The 20974-nt window shown below is 49.6% G+C and overlaps 2 protein-coding genes across 2 annotated transcripts; both read right to left on the bottom strand.

The window, feature by feature from the left end:
* Positions 1-1406: 1406 nt before the first annotated feature.
* LOC140914656 (olfactory receptor 51I1-like) lies at positions 1407-2351 on the bottom strand. Its single transcript, XM_073353105.1, has one exon. The coding sequence runs from the start codon at positions 2349-2351 to the stop codon at positions 1407-1409; it is 945 nt and encodes a 314-aa protein (XP_073209206.1).
* Positions 2352-8085: 5734 nt separating this feature from the next.
* LOC140914618 (olfactory receptor 51I1-like) lies at positions 8086-11338 on the bottom strand. The gene is made up of 2 exons (XM_073352962.1): positions 11298-11338; positions 8086-9528 (listed from the first exon to the last, which is right to left on the bottom strand). Exon 2 carries the CDS (start codon positions 9491-9493, stop codon positions 8558-8560), a length of 936 nt encoding a protein of 311 aa, XP_073209063.1. The 5' UTR covers positions 9494-9528; positions 11298-11338; the 3' UTR covers positions 8086-8557.
* Between the last annotated feature and the right edge of the window lie 9636 nt (positions 11339-20974).

Genomic DNA, 20974 nt, shown 5'->3' with positions numbered 1-20974 from the left:
ACGGCCAAACTGAGTCAGGCCAATTCCATCCAGCCCAGTATCCTGTCTCCCGACAGTGGCCAGTGCCAGGTGCCCCAGAGGGAGTGAACAGAACAGGGAATCAATTGATCCATTCCCTGTCACCCATTCCCAGCTTCTGCAAACACAGGCTAGGGACACCATTAGGCTAAAGACAACAAATACAATTTATGTCATGGGCCCATTTTATTGCCAAGTATTTCTGTCCATCTTCTTATTCCTCAAAGCTGTTTTCTGTTCTTGAATATATATAGCCAAGCAAGGTGTGGTCGCCCATGTAACCCAATGGCATATCTCTGTTTATTTGTCTGTCTGTAATGTGATGACGTTTGAATGCAGCAGAACAATTTCAAAATTTCAGGGAATGTTCTAGCCATCAATGGGTGCAACCCTGTGGATTTTGGTGGCAATCAGCAAACCAGAAAAGGAGAAAAGGGGAACACAAGGAGGAGTCCTTGGCATCTGGCTAGCAGAACCAGCAGCTTCAGCCACCTCAGGAATTGGATCTAGATTAAAGCAGTGGCTGATGGGAGCATAACAACTGCCCCCCGTCTCAGCTCTGGCCATCCAAAGCAGTTTAAAATGTCGCCCATTTGGAAGACTGACAGACAGAGAGAAGAGAACTGAGAATGCGGGGTGGGGGGGGGAATGGAGTGAGGGATTTGCATGAATCCCCTTAAATAGGGGGTGGCTTGTGGGGTTGAACAGAAGGACTCCTGGAGCCCCTGGTGTGTGGAAGTTGCTCAATTTGCAGCTGCAGAAAAGTGAGTGGCCTCTCCCCAGTTACAACTATTGTTAATCTGCTGCTTTCGAGACAGCGCTGGCCCCCCATCACAAACAGGACAGACAGATGGTCCCTGCTGCAGAATTTGGCTTGATTTAGCCCAGAACATTATAGATTTGAGAGGTGGGTTTCCTTCTACCGATTCACATTTTGTATTCGGGTCACACCCACAAAGTGCCGGGCACTGCTCACACCCACTGGAAGCCACAGTCCCTGCCTCAAAAGACTGACTGACTTTGATTTCCTTTAACATCTGAGACTGTAATTTAAAGACATAAGGCAGGGGTTCTCAAACGTTTGTACGGGTGACCCCTTTCACACAGCAAGCCTCTGAGTGCGACCCCCCCCCTTATACATTAAAAACAAGTTTTTATATATTCAACACCATTATAAAAGCTGGAGGCAAATCAGGGTTTGCCAATCAGGGGTGGGGGCTGACAGCTCGCGACCCCCCAGTAATAGCCCAGTGACCCCATACACAGCTTGAATTGTTCTAGTATTTTATCGTTGGAGAGGTTTGAATGTCCTCTGAAAAGATACGACGTTCAGCCAACAAGCCAGTCAAACCTCATCCAACAAAACCATATCCGACACAACTCCCACTTCACATTACGCCTCTGGAGAATATTCGGGAGATCCTCTTGCGGATCTCCCTTGTCTTCACACTGTAAACAATTGGGTTTAACACAGGGGGGACAAAGAGATAGGCATAGGACAGAAGAATATGCACAAGACCAGGGGCATTTTTCCCGAACCTGTGCATAACAGAGACAGCAATTATTGGGACGTAAAACAGTAAGACAGCGCAGATGTGCGAGACGCAGGTGTTCAGGGCCATGAGGCGCTGTTCATGGGATGAAGTATTAAAAACAGTCCTTAGAATCTTAACGTACGATAGGATGATGAACACTGAGTCTAAGCCGTACGTGACGAGGATGGCAAATAATCCGTAGATGTTATTGACGGTTGTGTCCGCACATGCCAGTCTCATCATGTCTGGGTGCAAGCAGTAGGCGTGGGAGAGGACATTGCCTTTGCAGATTGGCAGCCGTTTAATCAGAAAGGGGAAAGGGAAGAGCATGCTGGTACTTTTAATGACAATGGCCAGCCCGATTGTCACTATCCTGGGGTTGGTCAAGATGGCCACATAATGCAGCGGGTCACAGATGGCGACGAAGCGATCCAACGACATGGCCAGTAAAATCCCTGACTCCATGAAGGAAAAGGAGTGAATGGAAAACATCTGGGCCAGGCAGGCGTCAAATGGGACGTCTGCAGCATCAAAGAAGAAGATGCTGAGCACCGTGGGCAGGGTCGACAGAGACATACCAAGGTCATTGACCGACAGCATGCAAAGGAACAAATACATGGGCCGGTGGAGATGCTGGTCTTTCCAGATAATGCAGAGAACAGTGCAATTCCCTACCATGGCGGTGATGTACAACACACAGAAAGGGATCAAGATCCAGTGGTAAGCAGCTTCCTGGCCTGGGAACCCGGTCAGTTGGAATGTGGCAGGATGGAAGCTGGTGCTATTGAAATCCATCATGATGAGCAGTCACTGTGCCAGTCAGCTCCAATCCCCTGTGTAAATGAAAAATGAACCTGACAGTTACCTTGAGACCAGGTGACAGGGAAGGGACCTGCAGTTCAGCATTGACTTGCAGAATCCCAATGTACAAGGGCCCTCTCTGGCAAGCCTGGGGCTGCTCTCCCCAGTGAAATCAATGAAGAGTTGTTCTGAATCAAGCCTGAGGAGCCAGGTTTCAAGAATTCATTTCTAGCCCTAGCTCTTTTATAGGGAACCAAGAGATTCTGCTCCCACAGTTCTGCCATCCACAGTTCAAGAAAGTTCATCAGGAAGGAGGCTGATAAATTGGCCCCCCACTAGTCACATTCAGAGTAGAAGTAAGGTGCACATTGTCAACCGCAAGGGAAATTAACTCTTGGAATGACTTAGCAAGGGCAGCTGTGAATTCCCAGTCACTGGCAACCGAGACTGCTCTAGTTCTAACAGGAAATAATTCAGGGCAGGTCTCTGGCCTGTGCAATGCAGTTGATCATAGTGGCCCCTTCTGGCCTTAAATCTATGCATCTCTGCCAGCCTGCGAATGATGCACGTAGCTCCTCTCCACCACCCGTCACCCTCATGCCGCCCTCCTCCCCCATACAGCCATGGGAAGGAGGGAACCTGCACGCCGGCTCCGATTCTGGCACAGTGCGAAGGGTGGCAAGCCCCATGACCCCTCCGTGCGTCTGACTGTGTAGTTGGGACCTGCGTTTAACTGGCCACATGATCGCCAGCCCTCTTAGACTCTTTGAAGGCAGGGAAAGGACAGATTTATTATTGCGAACGAGCGTTAGTAGGATTCCCCAGTTGCGCATCAACACTTTACAAATGATTAAAGGGACAGGCCCTAGCCATGAGAACTCACAGGTTGCAGGCTGGCCCCTGTCCTCGCCTACACACCGGCTGTGCAATGTTGTGGAGTTCAGTAGGGCTGGACAGCCCGTAAACCCAGGCAGGATTTGTCCCAAAGGCTAAGTCTGCACGGCAAGCCAAGGGGGGTGATTCCCCTGCTCACGGACACCCGCTGGTGCTAGCTTCCATCCAGGGGGGCGTGGGGCGTGGTGGCAGAGGCAGGGCTGAGCTGTGCTGAGGACAAACCGACCTGCAACCGTGTGTGTGCGTGTCTGTGAGTGTGTCTGTGTGTGTGTCTGTCTCTGTGTGTGTCCGTGTGTGTCTGTCTGTCTGTCTCAGTGTCCGTGAGGGGGTCTGTGTGTGCGATTGTGTGTCTGTGTGCCCATGTGGTGTGTCTGTATGAGTGTGTGGGTGTCTGTCTCTGTGTGTGTCCGTGTGTGTGTGAGTGTGTTTGTCTCAGTGTCCGTGTGTGTGGGTCTGTGTGTGCGATTGTGTGTCTGCGTGCCCATGTGGTGTGTCTGTCTCAGTGTGTGTCTGTCTGTGTGTGTGTGTCCATGTGAATGTGTCTGTGTGTATGTGTGTGTCCGTCTCTGTGTGTGAGGGTGTGTGTCCAGTGAGTGTCTCTGGATGTGTGTGTCTTTCTGTGTGTATGTGTGAGAGAGAGAGTGAAATATGCGGAAATGTTCTCCTTAAGGTTTGAAGAGCCCAGGTCAGGCCAGAAGGCAGAGGTGTCGGCTGGGCTTTAGCAAGGGAATAGTGAGACGAGCTTGAGGAGATTTGACATTCCTGCGGCATCTTGGTGCACCACAGAGCCACCCAGCTCATGCAGGTCCCACAGGAGGCAGAGGAACACTGGCCAGAGGCAACGGGGCAAATCCCTCCTCTTATGATAAAGCCCCGGGACAATGAACTCTCATGCAGAGCTGAGGAGATCTCAGGCTTTAAACTCATCTAAAAAAATCCACCCTGCCCCTTCCCCAGCTGCCCGCTTTTCTGTCTCAGAGCGACGCGGGGCTTCGCTGACCGTGCTGCGTTTCATCCGATCTGTCCAGGAGGAAGATCGTCCAGAGCCAACTAACAAGTAAGGGGCAGAATTTAAAAAGTGGAGATGAGAGTTAGGCACCTAGGTTATCTCCTGCTAAACGGTGACATCAATTTTAAAAGTGTCCTGATTATAAACTTCTTTAAAGCTTTATTGGACGCATATCTCCCCGTAAAACTCAAAATAGAGGGTGTCAGGTAATCAGCCCTCTTCTCTCAACTGCAGCTGACTCACCAGGGTGGACGTGACGAAAATCTTCACCATTGAGGAAAAAAGCCTCCAGACCTAGCCTGCCTGGAGCATACACCACAGACTGCCAGGCACGGGAGAGTATTTACACTGTATCCTTGCAGCAGCTCCTTGGAGGTCACAAAGTCCACTGGGAACTCAACTGGAGGCTGAGTCTGAACACAGGCTAATCAGGCAAAGAGGTCACATACAGTAGCAAGAGCCCTGTGGCTTTTGTTGCTTGTATCCATTATCCTACATGAAAATATCAGAAAATAAGAATAACGAGGAGTCCCCTGGCACCTTAAAGATGAACAGATTTAACAAATTCAAATTGGTTAGTCTGTAAGGTGCCACCGGACTCCTGGTTGTTTTTGTGGATACAGACTAACATAGCTACCCCCTGATAGAAAATAAGAACGGACACACTGAGTCAGACCAGTTCCATCGAGCCCAGTATCCTGCCCTGTGTCAGTGTCCAGGGCCCAGGTGCTTCACAGGGAATGAACAGAACAGGGCAATTTATCAATTGATCCATGTCCTGTCGTTCACTCCCAGCTTCTGGCAAGCAGGGGCTAGAGAAACTCAGAGCATGGTTTTGCATCACTGCCCATCTTGACCTCCAAAAAATCTCGTGCTTTTTTGAATCCTGTTATAGTCTTGGCCTTCACAACGTCCCCTGGCTATGAGTTCCACAGGTTGTACATTGTGTGAAGAAGTCCTACGTTATGCTTTTTTTTAAACCTGCTGCCTATTAATTTAATTGGGTGACCCTGGTCTCTGTGTTATGGGAAGGAGTAAAATGACACTCCCATATTCACTTTCTCCACACCAGTCATGATTGTATAGACCTCTGTCATAACCGCCCCCCCCCCCGCTTGTCTCTTTTCCAGGTTGAAAAGTCCCAGTCTTATTAATCTCTCCTCAGATGGAAGCTGTTCCATCCCCCTCATCATTTTTGTTGCCCTTTTCTGTACCTTTTCCAATTCTAATATATCTTTTTTAAGATGAGGTGACCAGAACTGCACTCAGGATTCAAGGTGTGCATATGCCATGATTTACATAGAGGCGATACGATATTTTATATCTGATTATTTATCCCTTTCCTAATGGTTCCCAATATTCTGTTCACTTTTTTGGCTGCCACTGCACAGTTTTGAGAGATCCTTTTGTAACTCTTCACAGTCAGCTTTTGGCTTAACTATCTTGAGTAATTTTGTATCATCTGCAAACTTTGTCATAACACTGTTTCCCCCTTTTTACCAGATCACTTATGAATCTGTTGAACAGTAGTGATCCCAGTACATACCCCTGAGGGACCCCACTATTTACCTCTCTCCCTTCTGAAAATTGACTATTTATTCCTACCCTTTGTTTTCTGTCTTTAACCCGTTACTGATCCATGAGAGGACCTTCCTTCTTGTTGCTTCTTATCCTATGACAGCTTACTTTGCTTATGAGCCTTTGATGAGGGACCTTGTCAAAGGCTTTTTGAAAGGCCAAGTCCATTATATCCACTGGATCACCCTTGCCCATATGTGTGTTGACACCCTCAAAGCATTCTAGTAGATTGATGAGGCATGATTTCCCTTTACAAAAGGCAAGTTGACACTTCCCCAACAAATCGTGTTCATCTATGGGTCTGAGAATTCTGGTCTCTACTATGGTTTCAACCAATTTGCCCAGTGGTGAAGTTAGCCTTAGCAGCCTGAAATTGCCAGGATTGCTTCTGGAGCCTTTTTTTAAACACTGGCATTGCATTAGCTATCCTCCAGTCATTTGGTACAGAAGCTGATTTAAATGGTAGGTTACATACCCATGTGACCCGTGACCCCAGATCTACTCTCTAGAGAGACACAGTTACCCTGGATCACACCCAGTACAACATGGCTGGGACCCACACGGACTATTGGATACTCAGTGAGAATAAAGGGGAGGGGAGCCCACATGGTGTCCTAGAGACGAGGCAGATATGGAGGAGCACGATACCTTGTGAACCATGGGTCACAGAGTGGGAAGTACAAGTCTGGCTCTCTGGATGGAAAGAAGCCATGAATAGGAACAGACCCCCACCCACACCCACACAAGGGACACAAAGCAGGTGTAAAGGGGATTGTCCTAGAGTGCCCTGTGGATGTGCGGCAGAAGTGAATCCGAGTGGCATCCATGGGGCATCTTAGGCACCCTGTGTGTGTGTGTGCGAGCAGCTTTGCGGAGTACCTGGATCCTGGGTACTCCGGGGTGGGGGTGGCCCCTCTATAGCCTTTTCCAAAGCCCACCTTTGAGAGTGGGTGTGAGAATGTGGCTGTCTGGATGCACTGCATGTGAGACTGGGTCCCTCACCCCTAGCGCCCGAGGCCTGGTGCACGGTAATAGACTCAGCTCGGCTCTGCAGCCCTTTGTGTGCAGAGCTCCCAAGCCCCATTTTAAGATGGGGGTTTAAAGTCTTGTTGTTTATTTATAGTGCCTGGTTCCCACCCCCTGAGGTCCTAGGCAGTGAGAGACACAAAGTAACAGACAGACCTTGCCCTAACACACACAAATGTGGGGGAGATGAAAGCGAGACAGAGAAGGGAAGAGACGCACCCAAGGTCACAAAGCCAGTCACTGGCAGAGCTGAGCTTTAGAGCCCAGGTCTCCGGGCTCCCAGTCCAGTGCCCTGTGTCTGCTGCAAAACAGACTCCCCAAACCATCACTTTCCCCAGCTCTCCACGGGCACCACTAACTCGTTGTCTAAACCTTTCTATCTCTGTCCAACGACATGGTAGCACGGGACTAGCATAGAGGGGCGCGGTCAATGCAACCCCGCCCAGGACTGAGGCTGTCATCGTCACTGAACCAGGCTGGGTAGTTATTCCAGCACTTCCTTGGATCTGCAGCAGAGCAGTGTCCGGAGGGGCTCTCAGCCCTCTGCACTGACTTATCAGCATGCCAGCATGTTATCACTGCCTCTGGCGAGGGAGCGCTAGGTTGAAAACCATCAAGCCCACGGAGCGAGCAGCCAGAGTCTGGCCCTGAATGTGTTGTAATTAACACCAGGCAGGGAGATGAGATCGACGTTGATGCCAAGGGGCAGCATCCTTCAACTTAAATACCTGTGGGGACTAAAAGAGAACATACCGTGCCGTTGGGGAGAGTGCCGCACGTTGGATGTTAATTTATTTGTGTAATACACAGGGCTGATTTCTTAAATGTTAACAGCCCGGCCCATGTTAGATTGAAAGCCATGGAGAAGCAACGGTGCACTGACTCTGGTACTGCCGAGAAAAAGACCAGATAAGAATCTGCTGCTGGAATGGCTGGTGTGGTCTTGCTGTATTATTACCAGCAGGACAGTGGGGTGGGAATAGGTATTGTTTCATATTCTCTGTGTATATATAAAGCCTGCTGCAGTTTCCACGATATGCATCTGAAGAAGTGAGCTGTAGCTCACGAAAGCTTATGCTCTAATAAATTGGTTAGTCTCTAAGGTGCCACAAGTCCTCCTTTTCTTTTTGCGAATACAGACTAACACGGCTGTTACTCTGAAACCTGTATTATTATTGTATTTGCATTGCTTTTATTTATAAGACATTTGCAATATCCCCCAGCTCCAAATATGAACGAGTCTAGAACAGTCATACAATGTCAATTCAAGTTTAACACCACCTGCGTCGTACAAAGAATTGTGCATAATCAATGAATAAAATAGAGAACAAACATCCCCCGAAAGGCCACAATTCACCCACCTAATCTCAGACTTTGTGGCCTATCTTTTTTCATGCTCAGCCAACCACCCGATAGAGAAATCATGGCCTAAAGTTTCAAATGAGATATGAGATTTTGGTTGCTTCCATTTTTAGGTGCCCAATCAGAGATGTCTTCAAAGTGTTGATTTTCAGAGAACAAATGCCCAACCCTTTTTGAAAATCAGGCCCTTTGCAGTGCCTCCAATTTGGTACCCCAGAACTGAAGACCCCCAAATCACTAGCCACTTCTGAAACTTTAAGACACCCATCCATCCATCCTCTTACAAACCAAAGAGATATACACCAGAAACCATCTCACACCCAGGTTGGGATAGTTACCTAGAGAACATTTTGAGGATGCTCTTTCGAATCTCCTTGGTTTTTATACTGTAAACGATGGGGTTTATCACAGGGGGCACAAAGAGGTAAACACTGGACAGCAGAACGTGGACCAGCGGCGGGGAGTTCTCGCCATACCTGTGTATGATAGAGACTGTGATCATCGGAATGTAGAATATTAAGACAGCACAGACGTGGGAGACGCAGGTGTTCAGGGCCTTGAGACGCCGCCCCCCAGAGGCAAGACTGAAGATGGTTATCATAATCAGAATGTAGGAGATGACAATAAGCAACAAATCTATTCCGAAGACAATGAGAACAGCACATAAGCCATAGATGTTATTGACGGTGATATCCGCACATGCCAGCCTCATCACGTCTGAATGCAGACAGTAGGCGTGGGAGAGGGCTTTGGCATGGCAGAAAGGTAAGCGTTTAATAAGAATGGGTAATGGTAAAACCACACCAAAGCTTCTGATCACAATGGCCAGCCCGATTCTCACGATCCTGGGGTTGGTCAAGATGGCCGCATAGCGCAGTGGGTCACAGATGGCGACAAAGCGATCCAACGACATGGCCAGTAAAATCCCTGACCCCATGTTGGAAAAGGAGTGAATGAAAAACATCTGGGCTAGGCAGGCGTCAAATGCGACATCTGTGACATCGAAGCAGAAGGTGCTGAGCACCGTGGGCAGGGTCGACAGCGAGACACCAAGGTCGTTGATCGACAACATGCAAAGGAACAAATACATGGGCTGATGGAGACGCCGGTCTTTCCAGATAATGCAGAGAACAGTGCAATTCCCTACCATGGCGGTGACGTAGAACACACAGAAAGGGATCGAGATCCAGTGATTAGCAGCTCCCAGGCCCGGGAACCAGGACAGTTGGAACGTTGCAGGCTGGAAGTTGGTGCTATTGAAATCTGTCATGATGAGCAGTCGCTGTCCCGGTCAGCTCTGAACCCCTGTGTAAATGTAAAATGAACCCGTGAGTTGCCCTGTGATTAGAGAAGAGGAAAGGTCAGTGCAGGGCTCCTGTACCACAAATCCTTAGTCACACTGACAGCTCTTACCTGTTCTCAGTTGTCTCCAGGCGCCACCATGATACAAATAATATACCGGGGTGGTAATCGTTACTTCCACGGACCAGCTTCACCTAAAAGACAGGCTGCAGTTCTCAGCTCTGTGTGAAGTGTGGTTCATTCGGAAGTATTGTACCTGGCCCCATACGTTCCCATGGCTGCTATCCCCGACGCACCCGCGGCACACCTGACACGGTGCTGTAGCCGGGGTGGTCCCGGGACAGGAGGGAGACAGGGTGGGGGAGGGCATATCTTCGATCAGACCCACTCCAGTTGGTGAGAGACAGTGACAAGCCTTTGAGCTCCCACCGAGCTCTTCTGCAAGGCTGGGACAAGCCTTCAGGCCTGCAGTAGAACTCTGTGTGAGCTCGAAAGCTCGTCTCTCTCACCAACCGAAGTTGGTCCAGTCAAAGATATTCCTTCCCCCACCTTGTCTGTCTGATGTTCCTTATACAGCATCTGAGACCTGACTTCATCCCTGCCAGCCCCCTGCCACGCCAGCTCCGCCGCTGGCCTTCAGGAACCCCCCTTCGTGATGAGGGTGACAAGTCCAGGGCCAGGCCTTGCTAGGTGCAAGGGAGGGCAGAGTCACTGGGCGCTCAGTCCAGCAAAGCGCTCCCCTCCAGTGGGGCTACTCCTGTGCTTCATTGCTCTGAGGGCTCGGGGCCTGCAGGCTCAGCACCCTGCAGGATGGAGCCCTGGCTGAGCCAAGGGAATCCCTGCAGGGCAATTCCCACCCCCAAACTCTGCCCCACCCAAGATTTTTCAAGCAACATTTGAGATGAAAAATGTGCCCTAAATCTAAGCAGGCAGCCGGGTAAAGAAGCAGGTACCTGCCCTGTGCGGGTCCATTCTCACCCACACCTATCACACCGACAGCATGTGAAACAAGCGCACTGGGAGATCACATGAGGCAAATGCAGGGCAGCTCTTAAGTGAAGGGTCTCTGGGTGCCCGTCCTACAATCAGACCCTCGCAGACAGGCTCCTGCCGAGCCCCCTAGAATGGGCTGCACACAGGCAACGGGGGTCCAGTCAGGAGGATCTGATTGATTGCAAGCGATTGCATCGTGATTGCAAGATCAGGGCCTATTATAGTACATATCACATGTGGGCACTAGGGCACATGCATCCCACGCATATGGTACATGCTTTCCCAGGCGTGCCTTGCAGCATGTCTCCAATTTCCTGCTGTGCACATGGATACTGGCAGCTTTCCAGCCTGAAATCTCTTGCTAGATTGCGGCCGTGCCGGAAATAAGATTCCATATGCAGGGGGCCAGGTTCACTCAATGCTCGGTCTCCCGGGTGCCAGCAGGTTGCACAAGGGCCAGGAGGACAAGGACTCATTTTAAGACCCTCTGTCCTGGTGTCGTTGCCATTTGGGACAATAAACCATAAGACGATTCCAGTGTGGTAAGTGCTGTGAACGCTCCTGCTCCGACGCCCGGTGCCACAGAGGCCCCCCCGATTTCTCAAGGAACTAACAGCCTTGGAGGAATGTCTGAAGCTGCGGCAACGTCGGGTGCATCTTGGGAGCGGAAAGTTTTTTAAAAGAGCACCTGCCCGACAGACTTGCCTGGCAATGACATTGTTGCTGAGCACAACCAGCCGCCCCTCGCCCTTCGCCTAGTACCCCTTCAGCCTACTCACCAGCAACACGCAGGGCCACGGGAGCAGGCAGACCTGCTCTTTACCAGGCATAAGGCTTCACTGGTCGAAGCGTGCGCCCGCTAGGCTCGCAGCGCAAGGGTAATTTTAATGTACCACTAATGAAAGTCATTTGGGGACGGTTCCATTAGTGGGGAATGTCTACAAGTATTTAAAGAAGGGAATAAAGCGAGGAGGGAGTTAACGATTAACTCAGGAGCACATGGAACTTACTCTGGGACCAGCCTTACCCAGCAGGACACACAGGTAGGCGGCAGAGCTGCTGGTTTCGTGCTCATGCCAGGGGTGCTGATGTTCGCGCAAGCCCCTGGCTCTCACCGGCACTCTTGCTTCCGGGGAGAGCTGGGAACCTGGCCATGAATGTATCGGCTGCCATGAATGAAGATTCGGTTAAAACCCCCTTGAGTTTGAACATCATGTTACGGGGTCCTCTTTCCGCTGCCAGCCAGGAGGGCCGCGCTGTCATCACGGGGTATGGCTGCGGCTCCCTGGACATACCCCAACTAGCTTCAACCTGGCTAGTGCTGGGTCTGGGAGCAGTGATGCTACGGTAATGTGCATGTCTGCGCTGGGGGGCCCTGGGCGAGTCTACCCAGTGTGCCAGGCCTGCAGCTTCGTTGCCTCGAGTCAGAGAGCCTCAGGCGAGTCTGACCTCCTGTAACTCACAGGCCTCGAACCCCACCCAGCACCGCATGCTGAACTCAGCCACTGAAGTGAGACCAAAGTATTCCAGCCCTCCGGAGACTGGGCTCCAAGCGGCGCACAGGAGAGACCGAGGGGCACGAGGCCCCCACAATGGCAGGGAACTGATCAAGTGAGAGATACCCAGATAATCCTGGCAAGTGATCCCCCCCGCACGCTGCAGAGGAAGGCGAAAAAGCCCCAAGGTCCCTGCTAATCTGATGTCCTTCCCAACCCTACATATGAAGTCGGACCCAGAGCAAGTGAGCAAGAACCAGCCATGCAAGCTGGTCTCTCTGAGAGAGAGAGCAATCAGTTCCACCTCAGACTCCCAGCTCTCCCCATCCAGTGCCCCCTCTCCAGCTGTGACCATCTCGGGTGCTTCAGGGGAAGGAGATTAAAAACACCCAGAATGTATTGGGGGAGGGAGAATCCCTTCCTGACCCCTGCAGGGGGCTGGCTGGAGCCCTGAAGCATGAGCTTTAGGAACATAAACTGGAAGTGAGCCCCATGGTTGCTGAGCCCTGCCCCTACCATCACAAAATAGCTAGATTAAAGCTAGCCCGAGCTTTCGTCTTAGCCTGTGATTGCAATATAGACATACCCAAAGGCAGAACATTGTCCAGTGGCTGGAAATTGAAGCTAGCCAAATTCAAGGTGGAAATAAGATCTGCTGCAGTTCTAGTTACTGGGAGTGATATTGTCAAATCCATAGCAGAGAAGAACAACATCCACTAGTGCAGGAATCACAAGATTCAGCCCCGTAGGGTGTGCTATGCAGGAGGTCAAACTGGCTGATCACACTGCGCCCTTTGGCTTCCTAATCAATGAAATAGTGGCACAAAAGGAGAGACCTAGATTAAAATGTTCTTGAATGCTTCTGGATCCAGGTCCTAACGGATACAGCACAAGACGCATTATTAGCTGGTGTCTGCTAGCCCCCCCGCCCCAATCCCACGTGTTCACCACCTCAACTCACTTTATAGGCTGGGAGATTTGTAATAAATAAAACTGATCTGTTTACATTTATGTTTCTTCTGGGTATACTTAGTTCATTCATTGTGTAGTTGAAATTCCTTCCTCCTGACTGAACAGAAAAAGCTTTATGATCTGTAAGTCCAAATCCTCAGGTGGCATAAATTGACATGGCCCAAATTATCTAACTTGACATTAATAATGACTAAATATGAATGGTGACCAATAATATCTGCACCCACACAGAAGAGGCACAATATAAGGGAATTCAAGTGCATATTCAATCTTCTGCATTGGCCTATAGATCATAATTGTTATAGCACATGGAACCTTCCCATGTCTGCAGAAACTGTGAACTGTCGGCAAGCAAACCACTGGGGATGTATAATAGGAAGACAGAGAAGATATTGAACAAACAATTGTTTAAAGCTGTGAGATGTTCTTGGGATGCAATGCTCAAGACCGCCTTAACCGTCCCAAGACAATGAGCAACAGTCTAGCACCACTATGAGAATGGCTAAAGCCGAGCCCTACGTACTATTGAATGGGATATCGGCACACACCAGCTTGATCATATCTTGATGCAAACAATACAAATGAGAGGGCTCATGGGACCTACAGAACGGTGACCCCCTCAGCAACAAGAGTGAGGGGAGTGCTGCTAAGATGCATCTGCATAGACTAGCTAGTCTGATCTTGGCTATTCTTGGGCTGCTGAGGATGGAGGCGTATCTCAGAGGGGGTCAGATGGTGACATATCTATCCAAGGCCATGGCCAGAAACACCGAAGATTCCAGGAAGGGAAATAAAAGAGTAAAATAAAACTGAGCAAAACAGGCATCAAATTGAATTGCTCCGGAATTAAACCATAATATACGCAGAACCATTGGCATCATGGACAGAGACAAACCCAGGTCGCTGACAGCCAGCGCAGAAAGGAAATAGCCCACATGGGCTCATGCAGGCTTGGAGCTGTGTTTTATGACAAACAGAAACATGCAGTTTCCTACAAGTGATTTGATGTAAATAGAAGAGAAAGGGAGGGAAAGCCAGAGGCGAGCAGCTTCCAGCTGCCGGATGCCCATCAGGATGAATGTGGAAGGGGCCGCGCTGGTGCTGTTGAAAGATGACGTGGTATACGGGGGATAATCTGTATTAAAATGAACAAGTGAACAATAAGTGGTGAAAAGGAAATGTACAACTGAGCAACAAAACAAATGTATGTAAAGCCCAAACCTAAGCTAGCTGAATGCAGATTTACAGGAGGGTTAGAGATGGAAGATATACCAGAGGATTCCCTGTTCTGCCTCGAGTCACAGCACAGGCATGCTGGGAACATGCCACCAGGCATACATATGATGCACTTTACTATAGAAATGAATTATAGTCTCTACCCCATAAACCCCATTCCTTTTCTTCCAAAGTGCAACATCATCTCCTGGTATTTGGAAAGTGTGCAGGGCAAACTTTCGAAAGGATTGTTTGGTCACTGAATAAATATTACATGTATGAAAAGTTGGGGGGAAACCGAACTGTGTATTTTAGTGTAACCTCCAGCTCCATTATCGGCACAGGGAAGCTTTCGGAAAAAGGGATGTATAAGACTGGAATGTCCAGACTGAAAGGGGCTCTGCTTTCAAGGATCGGAAACAACCGTGGATAATCTAGTACATTTTCAGAACCATATAAACAGGTGAGAGCGATTTCATTCTGGATGCAGACTGGAGAACTGAAGGAAAAGCACTAGCCGTCAAAGGGGCTCTGTTCTCTTCTGAATGGCAAATGCCCTAATCTGCTGGCTAAGAACTGAATGACGGATGCAGCAGCTCAGCACCTGCATTCTTTGTAAAGGATGTAAAGGCTCGATCCAAACCTCTGTGGAGTCAGCGGGAGTCTGTACTTTGACTTCACGGGTCTTTGAATCAGGCCCTGACAGCCCTGGGTCAAAGGACAGAGATTTTGCTTCTATACATGGAAAACCTGCCCGACAGTGAGAGACTTAATAAGATGAACCCAAGCACTGAATGGGGGAGACACTGCTGGGAGTAAGCGGCTCTGTAGTCTCGCAGACAAAGCAGAACAAGATCCAGCCAGTGGTTGGAACTGAAGCTAGACAAATTCAGACACAAAATAAGGTCCCAGCCACTGGATCAGTTTATTGAGAATTCTCCAGCGCTGGGAATCTTTGTATTCCGCCGGGGATTCTTCCTAAGCGCGGGCTGCAGTTGCCAGAGAACTGAGGCGCTTGACATAGGAACTGCGAGGAGAGAGTCTAAGTCTTGTGCTACACAGGGGGGCCGGCTAGATGAGCTGGCAATTGATGAACCATAGGAAAAAGCACAATTAACAAGTAAAGAAAGCAAACATGGGGTAACAGCTCCTATGTAAACTCGGTTTCAGAGTAGCAGCCGTGTTAGTCTGTATCCGCAAAAAGAAAAGGAGTATTTGTGCCACCTTAGAGACTAACAAATTTATTTGAGCATAAGCTTCTATGAGCTACAGCTCACTTCATCGGGTACATTCAGTGGAAAATACAGTGGGGAGATTTATATACACAGAGAACATGAAACAATGGGTATTACCATACACACTGTAAGGGGAGTGATCACTTAAGGTGAGCTATTACCAGCAGGAGAGCGGGGGGGAAAAACCTTTTGTAGTGATAATCAAGGTGGGCCATTTCCAGCAGTTGACAAGAACATCTGAGGAACAGCGGGAGGTGGGGGGAATAAACATGGGGAAATAGTTTTACTTTGTGTAATGACCCATCCACTCCCAGCCTCTCTTTGAGAAAAGGTACACGGGCTGCTGCAGGCTTCGCTCCACCAGTACGACTACAAGCACCCCGGTTTTCCCGAGCAGAGAAACGATGTACATGGAGCACAAGGGGACAGAGATCCAGATGTGGGCCGCTTCCAGCCCTGGGATGCCCAGCAGGATGAAGAGGTGTGAGCCAATGTCAGTACTGTTGATAGCTGACATGGCAGGCATCCTGTGTCCTAGGCCACTTCCGAAAATTTTGCTCCCTGCAAGATCAAGAGGAGGAGAAATTTTGCATTTAGCTGGTAGTTGAAGATAATCTTATTGCTGAAACACTTCTGCCAAGGTACCTCTCTGGGCTCCTGCTATCTGCGCTCCTCCTGTTTGCATATGGCTTTATCTTCCCCACGCCCCTGGGAGGCCGGTCGGTATTCCCATCCTCATTTCATGAGGCACATAGAGATTAACACCCCGACTAAACTCACAGATATCAGCGACTTTGTACATGAGTGCACTTCCACTGAGTTCAATGGGAAGTGGGCATAGTTACTTAGACATGTGATTTCAGAGGCAGGGCCTTAATTCATAAAGGAAGATTAAAAACATAACATTCCCCTCCCGCCAATAGTAAACAATTGTCTAGTTAAGCCTCCGGTGTACAGCCGGTCTGAGTATCTCCGGCTATGAGCCGAGTAATAATAAATACCTGTGCGTGGTTGGGGTAAGCGCTCACCGGCAGGTCAGGGGCTGCTGTATTTTCCCCTGACAAGTGCAGCAAAATGCAGACGGAGCCCCGGCACCACTCAGGGTCTGTAGCTGTTGGAGATCAGGGAGGATTTATACATTGTCCTTCGAATCCATTGGGCTTGAGATTGGTCCCCTGAGTCTGGCCCTAAGAGCAACAACAAAGCAAATTAACCTTCTCACTCCTAGCTCCCTCTCCCTTTACACTCCCCTTGGCTCTGGAGTACCTGCACACCTGACATCCCTTTGATCCTCCTGTTCTCAGGTGTGGTATCTCCCTAGGCATGCAAATACCAGGGGGCCTATGCCGATGTTGGTTTCAGTGTTGACCGTGTGCCCGTTTTACGCAGTGTGCAGGGCAGCCCTGCTGGACTGAGAAGGGGCGGGTCTGGGCCCCCCAAGGGATAAAATGTTAACAAAGCCCTTTGTTACTATTACTTAGTTCAGCACGTCTGAGGTTTTGAGTCAAGTAATCACTGGCTTATTCCTACTGTAACAACCACCATTACAAATCTTCGAAGCCATCTGTTAAGGACAGACAGACACCAAGAAAATCAGCTAACACACTTGAAATATAAAGTATTAAGAAAAAAATCTGCATGTAGCAATAGCCCTTGTCCCCTTTACAGTCCCTGATCCAGGACAGGGATTTGAAGCTGGGTCTCTCGTACGCCAGGTGAGAGCCCTGACCGCTGGGCTATTGGATTCTCTCTTGCTTGTGCTTTTTGCCTGGTGGTTTTTTTTTTTTTGGGGGGGGGGGGGAGCATGAACACTTTCTAAAGGGCTCACTTTTGTTCTGCACCAGAGTGAAACCAGATTTAAACCTATTTTGCCATTGGAATCGTTGTTTTCCAGCCAGCCCTGGTAATGTCACGGAGGTCTCTCTCTCTGGCCCAGTCTCTGAAAGGACGTCTCTCAGGATCAGCATGATCCTACCAGGGTCCCAGGAGACTGGGGTGATGGCAGCAGCCATGATGGGAAAGTTTGTTCCTTCCAGTTCATCCATCCCCCTTACTCCCACTCGCTGACCCCCAGTAAACAATGCCCAAGAAGGGGCAGCCCCCTCCCGCCACTGATAGTCCCCAATCACTGATTTCAGCCCCGAACATCTCCTCCCCATTCGAGACTCTTTCAGATCGTTGTCATGCCAACCCATGACTTTACCAGGAGCCCTGATGGCTCCCTGGGCACAGATCTTTTAACTTCAACCCTCCGGCTTGGGGCTGTTTATTCCTCCCAGACCATGGTCTGTCAGAGGCTGAGCTGGACTCTGGAACAGCTTAGAGAGCAGCTCCGTACAGGACAGCGCCGGCCCCTGAGCATCTACCCTGGGAAGGGCGATAACCCGCCAGCCCTGCGTGGAACCTCAGCAGCAGGAGGAACCAGAATCTGCCTTGCCCAGCCCATCGAGCATCCTGGTGGCTGTGGGTACCTGAGGGTCTGGCCACCCCCCCCCCCGAATCCAGCTACCCATCACCCCACTCCAAGCAGCCTGAGGACCCAGTGGCAGGGGGCCCTGGGTAGGGTGACCCAGGGTGAAGCAAGTGTGAAAAAGCAGGACAGGGGGTGGGGGTAATAGGAGTCTATATAAGAAAAAGGAAAAGGAGGACTTGTGGCACCTTAGAGACTAACCAATTTATTTGAGCATAAGCTTTCTGTAGCTCAAGAAAGCTCATGCTCAAATAAATTGGTTAGTCTCTAAGGTGCCACAAGTACTCCTTTTCCTTTTGCGAATACAGACTAACACGGCTGTTACTCTGAAACCTGTCATTATATAAGAAAAAAGACCCAAAAATCGGGACTGTCACTATAAAATCAGGACATCTGGTCTCCCTAGCCCTGGGGCATGGCTGGGTGGCTAGCCAGTCTCATACACTCATCGGTTTTGAAGCCAGAAGGGTCAGGGGTCTCCTACAGGAGCAGGCGGGCAAGGCTCTGTGGCCTGTGAAGTGCAAGAGGTCAGACTAGATGATCTGACAATGGATTGAGAAGCAGGGAGCACGGACCATCGCAGGGCCAGCGTCTCCACACAGATGGGACACCGATACAGGATAGCCAAGTTCCCAGTTATCCGCACAGGTCTCACGCTGGCAGTCTGGAGCCAAAGGGACCCCTGCCACTGGCTCCTCAGGCTTCTGGGTTAACACACATCAGTACCCAAGGGAGTGACGGGCCAGCTGCCTTCGGAGTGGGCCCCCATTGTGCTGAGGGAACCAAAGGGGGCCTTTTAGTGTAATATTAAGGGAGACTCAAACCCACACTTCAGATCAAAGCTGAACACCTTAACCCCGAGCCACTGGACCTGCCCAGCTGCTGGCGGAGAGCTGGGTCCCCGCAGAGTTAGTGGGCGTTCTGCCACTGACTCCCCTGGAACCAGGACCCCAGTCCCAAGAGATGGTGGGGGTCCCAAGAGATGGATGGTGGGGTCCCAAGAGATGGTTGGGGTGGCAGACATGATGGTGAAACTTGCTCCTGTGGCCAATTTCCCGTCCCCCAGTCTCTTCCCTTAAGGACCTACAGAGGCAGTGATGGGCAGGACAGCCCCTCCCCTCATTGTTCTGCCCACCAATTAGGCCTAATTTCAGACATAATTTTGGGTCATTAATTTCCAGTCCCCCACTGTTCTTGTTTACCAGGCACAATCTTTACCCCATCCTTGAGTTACATAAGGAGACCTTTTTGTTTGTACTAATTCAATCTTTCTGTCTCCCTGTCATACCTTTTCCCATCAACGTTTGTTATTACGGGTCACTGTTGCACCCTGTGAACTGCCACGTATGGTTTACAGCTGAGCTCACATTTCGGGTAAGGTTGTAGGCCCAATTATTATAACAACATCCACAGGGGCTGTGGGAGACCCAAGATCTGGTCCCCCAGCTGTAATGACTAATTATTTATACACCGTGGAACAACTTCACTGGGAGAGAGACTGAGCGAGCCCATAGCAGCCTATCCCAGAGCCCAGTGGTTGGGGCGCACCTCCTGAGAGGTGGGAGACCCCAGTGCAAATCCTCGCTCCCTCTCAGCCAGAAGGGGAAACTGAACCTGCGTCTCCTGCATCTCATGTGGGTGCCCCAACCACTCAGCTAAAAGTTATAAGCTGGGCACTGGCAGCATCTCTGTCTAGATTTTGAATGGGACCCAGCCCGTTAGGTGGCCTCTGAGCAAACACACTGGATTGGGTGGGTAGGAAGAGACGGGGACTCCGGGGGGCATTATGCCTGCCCAAAGGAAGAGGCGAGTATGTGGATGCAGCGATTGCTACCCCTGCTCTGAAACTGCGGGCTGGGGTGGAGTAGCAGGACAATAGCGCCTTGCCCTACTCCGCATAATCCTACGAGAGCTTGGAAACTGAAGTCAGGAGCTGAGGGAAATAGCGCTTATTATTTTAAGCCACAGCTCTGGTTTTTAATCAGTCACATGAAGCATAAAGATCAAGGGGATTTATAAGGATGTATACTTACTACCATACAGGGGAAGTTCTCTTAGATCTATCTATCTATCTATCTATCTATCTATCTATCTATCTATCTATCTATCTATCTATCTATCTATCTATCTATCTATCTATCTATCTATCTATCTATCTATCTATCTACCTATCTATCTGTGTGTCTGTCTATCTTAAGATAAATCATACAATATATTGGAATTGGAAAAGGTTCAGAAAAGGGCAACACAAATGATTAGGGGGATGGAACAGCTTCTGTATGAGGAGAGATTAATAAGACTGGGACTTTTCAGCTTGGAAAAGAGACGACTAAGGGGGGATATGACAGAGGTCTATAAAATCATGACTGGTGTGGAGAAAGTGAATAAGGAAGTGTTATTTACTCCTTCCCGTAACACTGGAACTAGGGGTCACCCAATGGAATTAATAGGCAGCAGGTTTAAACCACACAAAAGGAAGTATCTCTTCCCACAACACACAGTCAACCTGTGGCACTCTTTGCCAGAGGATGTTGTGAAGGCCAAGACCATAACAGACTTCAAAAAAGAACTAGATAAATTCAGGGAGGAATGGTCCAACAATGGCTATTAGCCAGGATGGGCAGGGATGGTGTCCCTACTCTCTGTTTGACAGAAGCTGGGAATGGGCGATAGGGGATGGACCACTGCATGATTCCCTGTTCTGTTCATTCCCTCTGGGGCACCTGGCATTGGCCACTGTAGGAAGTCAGGATACTGGGTAGGATGGACAAGGAAAGGGTGTGTAGGGCTTGGGGGGGGGATATTTTGGGGGAAGATGTCTTCAAGTGGTCTCTTTCCCTGTTCTTTGTTTAAATGATTGGTGGTGGCAGCATACTGTTCAAGGACAAGGCAAAGTTTGTATCTTGGGGAAGTTTTTAACGTAAGCTGGTAAGAATAAGCTTAGGGGGTCTTTCATGTGGGTCCCCACATCTGTACCCTAGAGTTCAGAGTGGGGAAGAAACCCTGACAGGGGTGTTCGCTGGCCTGTGTTATGCAGAAAGCGAGAGGTAGATAAGTAACAGTGGTAC

This window comes from Lepidochelys kempii, chromosome 1 (assembly GCF_965140265.1).
Source record: "Lepidochelys kempii isolate rLepKem1 chromosome 1, rLepKem1.hap2, whole genome shotgun sequence".
In the NCBI taxonomy this organism is placed as follows: domain Eukaryota; kingdom Metazoa; phylum Chordata; order Testudines; family Cheloniidae; genus Lepidochelys; species Lepidochelys kempii.
Note: the sequence above shows the minus strand (reverse complement) of the source record. Positions and strands in the feature narration are given on the sequence as shown.

Coding starts and splice junctions, on each gene's coding strand:
- LOC140914656 (XM_073353105.1), bottom strand. CDS start 2,351: ATGATGGATTTCAATAGCACCAGCTTCCATCCTGCCACATTCCAACTG.
- LOC140914618 (XM_073352962.1), bottom strand. CDS start 9,493: ATGACAGATTTCAATAGCACCAACTTCCAGCCTGCAACGTTCCAACTG.